At 48.2% G+C, this 6,473-nt stretch overlaps 1 protein-coding gene across 1 annotated transcript; it reads left to right on the top strand.

Annotated features, from left to right (window-relative positions):
• On the top strand, positions 1-1,717 carry LOC127387802 (transcription cofactor HES-6-like). The gene is made up of 4 exons (XM_051626585.1): positions 1-63; positions 465-560; positions 700-778; positions 1,208-1,717. The coding sequence occupies exons 1-4, from the start codon at positions 1-3 to the stop codon at positions 1,651-1,653; spliced, it is 684 nt and encodes a 227-aa protein (XP_051482545.1). The 3' UTR covers positions 1,654-1,717.
• The last annotated feature ends 4,756 nt before the right edge of the window (positions 1,718-6,473 follow it).

Here is a 6,473-nt window from a genome sequence, read left to right on the forward strand (position 1 = left end):
ATGACGGCCACAGCCAGCGCCAGCGGCAGCCAGAAGCTGCCCAGCACCAAGGAGGAGAGGAAGGTAGGTCCCCTCCGTGGCACAGGAGTGAGGGCTGAGGCTGCTGCTTCTTGCAAAGAGAGAGGGGACATTTATATTTACCCCCCCTCTTATTATAAAGATGCTTTCTCTGAATTTCAGCCACGTGGGTGTTATTTTCTTCTTCCTTTCTCTGGCTTATAAAGGTTTCTGTCTCTTTCATTTGGGTGGAAGTGGGAGAATCGAGAGCTGATACCACCTGAGGGACAGACTGGAGCTGGAGATAGTTGCACGCTCCATCCAGACCTTGTCCCTGCTGAGCATCACATCACCCCACACCGGCTTCGTGCAGGGGATGAGGTGCTGCCCTCGCTGAACTGCAGCAGGGAGAAAAAGCAAAAAAAAAAATCAACTGCAATTTTTCCTCCTGTTCTTTTCCCTACCAGTTAAGGAAGCCTCTCATTGAGAGGAAGCGAAGGGAAAGGATCAATAACTGCTTGGACCAGCTGAAGGAGACAGTCGTGGGCGCCTTCCACTTGGATGTAAGTGCTCATTTTTATTCTGCTTTTTGTCCTTTTGGTGGGGGGACTGGTTTGGAGGGGGAAGGGGATGGGAGGGTGTCTCTTTTGAAAAACTGGGCATCCTTCGCTGCCTCTAACTGCTGCACCCTTTAACTACCAGCAGTCTAAACTGGAAAAAGCAGACATCCTCGAAATGACAGTGAAGCACCTCCAGAACATCCAGAGCAGCAAGCTGATGGGTGAGTGCCCGGGCCCTCGCGGGCAGCGCCGGGGCAGGAGGGGACCAGCAGGTTTAGCCGCTGGCACTTTGGCAAAAACATCTTTCAAACCTGTTGAGGCCTCTGGCTGCTGCTCGGCTCTGCCTTTCTCCACTAGATGGGGAGATGGAGCCGGGCACCGCTTAACGCACGGAAGGTTTGCTTCCTTCTGGAGCCGCTTTTTGGTCTAGCGTAGCCCTTGGCGGTGGGCAGCAGGACGCGGGGGCTGCAGGCTCGCACCCTGCATCCCCCTGAGCCCTGCAAACATTTCACTTGAAAGCCCAGTCGGCCTCAGCACCGAGCCTCCCAGGACCCTGTGCCCACGGGAAACCTGGTGAAAGTATTTAAGCAAGAACTCCCTGGGCAGCTCTTACCCACTCACCGGCTCCCCTTGTCTCTGCTCCAACGCAGCTGACTCCAAAGTGGGCCTGGAAGCCCAGCAGAGGTACAGCACCGGGTACATTCAGTGCATGCACGAGGTGCACAACCTCCTCCTCACCTGCGAGTGGATGGACAAGACCCTCGGGGCACGCCTGCTCAACCACCTGCTGAAATCCTTACCCAGGTCTGGCGAAGACACCACCAAAGCGGCATCAAGGTCTTCGAGCCCATCTCAGCAGCCTCTCGTGACCCCCAAAAGGCCACTGAGCCCTAAGGGGAGCACTCGGAGCACAAACCCCTCCCAGGAGCGCTCCTACCCCGCGGAGAACAAGCAGGCTTCAAAAAATTCCTTCCAGCTGCCGCCGCTCTCTGTTTTCAGCCAGGCTGACGCTGCGCCTGCCAGACAGGTCCTGCAGCCAAATTTTTCCCATAACAACGCTAGAATGGGCTCATTAGATATGTGGAGACCGTGGTAAAGTGTGTTTTAAAATGTTTACCCTAACCTTAGACACTCTTACGTATGTATCTTATAGATATGTTTCTTTAAAACACTTGTGGAGCAAGTCTGCTCCTGTAGGTGTACTAAAGACCAGGGTACTTCAAGCCGAAGTAAACCTATGTGTAGCCTGCATTGTAGAAGGCTGCTATTATTTTTTATTTATTTAATACATCTAAATTATTGTATAGAACCCTTTCAAGCTCTTTAGTGTACATTAATTATATAGCTTTTTTGTCTTTTATTCTTAAAATAATTAACTTCCTATCAATGAAAATACAAGACAACAAGCAGTGACCCCCTCTGGCATCAAGCTTACCTCTCAGATCTCACATAGGCCATGGAGATCACTTCCTTGGATAAAGGGGTAAATGGCAGATCTCTTCTGCTTCTTATTTTTATTATTATCCCTGTGCAGCTGTAGGACACTCCGGTTCTGATTCCTGTAAAAATGCTGCAGTGATTAGAAAAATAAGAGAGAAAGGGAGAGACTTATTGGACTTTTAGGCTGTTTAGAAATTCTCTCTGGATTGCTTGCTCTGGCTGTGCTGTTCCCAGCCACCCTGACATCACTGTTAAACCAGTGAGCTACATGTATGTATATATCTGTTACATATAGTTCTATTTAGGGATTATTTTTTTGTTTCTGTAACTAAAAGCTCTAAATAAACTTTTGGAAGATAACACCTGATATTTCTCCCAGCTTTGTCCTGTCTGCTATGAATAAACAGTACTTGTGGATCTGCTTTTGTTTTCTTCTTTCACAAACGTTTTTTTTCCTGAATTAGGTTGGAAGAGATGCTTTGGTTTTTGCCCCTGATGTTTAGTACAAAAAGTAGTGTGCACCACACACACACAGACAGGATCACCCGGCTCCCAGTAACACTTAAAAAGTTATGAAAGAAATGAGGAGGTTGGGTTTATCAGCCTGGATCAATGTTTTAGCTTTTACTCAGAAGGAAAGGGCAGAAAGTAAAGTTCTCTGCAAATTGGACTAAGACAACCAGGGCAAATCTGATCAGCTTGTTGGCAACATTTGGTCAGAGCTTTTCATCTCAAAGGCAGTTAAAAGTTCCTCACAGTTAAAATAAAAGAGCAAGGAGCCCTTAAACAAACACTGTGCATACTAATTAATGGACCCGCAGTTCAGAGGGGCTCATTATGCAGCGAGATCTATTTGATGATGTGCCGAAGGAGTGAAAACCACCACCTCTGGGTTTAGCATTTTTTTCTGTGAAGCTCTTCCTTTTATCCACCCCTCTTGAAAAGCCATTAGAAGGGGTGACATAAGGGCAGTAGGAGAAACAACTGGCCTACACATGGCTGCATGGAGGCACGGCAGGTCAAGAAGGCAGGTCAGAAGACATAGAACTGTACATATCTTACCACAAGCTCAGTTTCCACCCTCTGCCTGAAAACTAGGACTTCCCACTTTAGTGACTGAAACCTCCAGAGTGATCACTAATACAGAACATGCATCCAAATCAAACCACAAAAATACAGATGAGGGTGGGAGCTGGGACCAACTTGAGCAAACAGCTGTGGCAAAGCACGCAGAATGCTCATGGGCAGGGAAAGCATTCAGGTAAAGCAAACTGCAAAATCCTGGAAGAGGAAAGGCATTAAAGACCTTCTTAGTTTATTATCATGCATATTGCAGAGTTTAGAGAAAGCCCCCATGGCTGCACCCAGCAGAGGAACCTCCACTGCCCAGCGCTGGGCTCTGCACACCAGTGGGGCAGTCAAGATGAGCAAATGGGGCCTTAAAGTTTTCATCTACTTCTAGATGGTGTCAGTAATGCATCTCCTGGTGCTTGTGGCCACCTTATTGTTATGCTGGGAAAGGATGTGACAATATTTTAACTATGGCTTGACAGCATCAACTTAAAAACATACTTTCTCCCTAAAAGCTGTAAATCCCCAGTCACTATAATTTATCAGCTATGGTTACTGTGCTGAAAAGAGATCAGTGGGAAATACCTGTTTCTCACCATCTCTGCTTGTTTACTCTGTGCATTTGAAAATACTTTGTAGTTAGGGAGTTTTATTATTTCCTGTTTCTAATCAGTAAGCTGCTTTTTTTTTTTTCTGTTGTGGGTGTGGAGGGAAGGGTGACATAGCAGCTGGTGAAAGCATTTTAAAAATAGAAAAGTGAGACTGCAATACTTGGGCAACAATCTCCAGGCACAGTCATAGTACAAGACAGGCATTTTTCAATGCCTTCACTTCAAACTGCTGGTGACCTTTAATAAGATCTCCCTGTCACATATCCAACTAATGCTGTAGGAATTGGTTGTGAGTCACTAGATTTCAGTCGAGCAAACATCTCCTCAGAAAGGCAGAAGATTACTCCTAGCACTTAATTCACATGAGTTTCAGCTATTACAAATGTTTGACAAAGGAACTTGGTATTTACTTCAAACCCATCCAGTGTTACCAAAACCAGGGCTGCACGAGAGCAATAATATTTTGCTCTTCAATATAGACACCTCTCCACTGACAAGCCAAAGCCCCGTTGCCAGCTCCTACTATCTCCCCAGGAAAGCAGAGGCAGAGAGAAGCTCCCACAGGCCGCTGGCTAGCACAGAGAGGATGTAGCTCTGTCCTGGAAGGTTGGTGTTAGAAGCTGCACCACCCTGCATGCTCTGGAGGCAGCAGCAGGATCCATACAGGTGCTGTGTTCACATTTGCAGCAGGCACTGGCAGTTATGCCTCTTGGCTGCCAGGGGGTCCCCCAGCACCCAGGTGAGGTTCCTTCAAGACTGCACCATCATTCCCAGCTGGGACTGCATGCCCCAGGCACGAGGGGTATGGAGGTGCCCATAGCGGGGATGCTGTCCACCCAGGTCTTCACCCCATGTACAGACTGGAAGCAGCCAAAACAAGCACCCAGACTGGATTCCTTGTCTTGGGCATGGCCAGACAGACCTGTCTGCTGGAAGCAGCCACAAGATGCATCATGTCTCACCCAGGACACGAGGAGCTGGGACAGATCTGGGCTTTGTTTGTCCCCTGCCAACATGCAGCTCCAGGTGTGTATCTGTGAATGGAACATGAAAAAGCAGAGGCCAGTTGCTCTGTACATGGGCTGTGGGGAGCCCTGGAGCTGAGGCTCAGGACTCCCAAGTGCCTTTAACACAACACAATTACAGATGTATATAACAATGTAAACCCAGCTGGATAAAATACCCACGAGCCTAGCAGTTCTCTTCATACAAACAGCACTCCCAGACAAGCTCTCACAGAAACCAACAGGAAAATTCCCACTTATTTCTCAGAAAACAGGACCAAATCCTTTCCCATCAGGAAAATATAGAGACTCACAAGTACGTAAGAGAATTTACGGCCCTGTCATGCTGTCTTCCCCCAGATGCCTGCAACTCTCAGGGCCTCCAAGCATCCCTGCCTTTTTCTTTACTCCTCCTCCCACCCCGAGGGCACTGGACAACCTTTTTCTGACCCACACAGCCCCAGGCACTGATGGCAACCAGGCCAAAATACTGGAGGGGTTCAGGAGCGGTGCTGAGCCCCTGCAGATCATTACCTGAGAGGGCTGAGCACGCTGCTTAAAAGGGAACACAAGTCAGATTTTCAGCTGACCTCTTCGTTGAGTACTCACTTTGACAAAGAGGATGCTGCAGGCTGCCAGCATGGCCCCTTCAGGAGCTGTGGAGGGGCTCCTAATCCTCTGCACTCAGGAGCCAGCAACCTTGCAAAACCCCATGCAAAAGCAATTCTGAGTCAAAATGTTTTCAGACTGATTTGAGCCACACAGCGGTGGCTGCGAGTGCTTGTGGACTGCTAGCAAAGTGCTTCTCTTGGGAGGGAACTGAAAACTAACCCACCAACAGTAGAATACCAGAGACTTCACTTTCCCTTTATATGTACCGTTATCTCACAGCTTCCAGTGTATACATTCCTGTCTTAACAGTGACACACTCATATTTCATCTCATGAGAAGTAATGCTGTGTTGAGAACCTAACCCAAAGTCTGTGACATTTTTCAGAGCCTTCACATACTCATGAATAACACAGCAGAAGCTGAAGCCAGCTCTTGATCTGATCTGCACTGCTGAGATGTTTCATTTATAAATCACAGCCCTGGTGAGAACGTGGCTTGCTGCCCGAGGCATCACGCAGACCTGCCAGAGCCTGGGAACTTGCTCTGCTTCTGAGGCTCTTCCTATGGTCCCTGCATTAGCTGTCACAAACATTTTGAGTTAAATAGCATGTTAGAGCATTTTCATAAAGTTTTCTATGGCTAATACCACCAAGCAAATGGACTTCTTCAGTCGAGAGAGATCTGGCCCTCTAGAAACAGCTCCAAGGGGTTCTTCTTTAGGGCTGGAGGACTGTCCTTTCTGTTCTGCCAAACAGAAAACAGCTTCGAGGAGAGCTGGGAACAATGCCTCCTCTCCAGGCCTCCTTCCCAAGGAGGCCAGGGAAAATGTCAGGAAAGAAGCTTCATCACCATGGGAAAGCTGCTCAGCAGGGACTGGCCTTGCTGGGGTAAGAGGAAGGATGGAGAAACCACTGCTGAACTATCCCTTCCTTTGCTAGGAGCTTCCTAAAATCCCTTCCCCTCTCCATCTCCCCCTGCCCAGCACCCTCACCCTTTGCTCCAGGCTGCTACAGTAGAAATGTGTTTCAGTGGAAAAACTGCAAAGCCAGAAGGAAGCCCTACACAAGCAGAGAACTACAATGTGAGGAAAAAAACCCAGAGTGGCTCTGGAATGCCACTTTTGTCTCAGACAGCCAGTGGATGGAGTACAGCTCATGCCAGGGAGCAGGTAACCTTCT

The sequence above is a fragment of the Apus apus genome, chromosome 8 (assembly GCF_020740795.1).
Source record: "Apus apus isolate bApuApu2 chromosome 8, bApuApu2.pri.cur, whole genome shotgun sequence".
NCBI lineage: Eukaryota > Metazoa > Chordata > Aves > Apodiformes > Apodidae > Apus > Apus apus.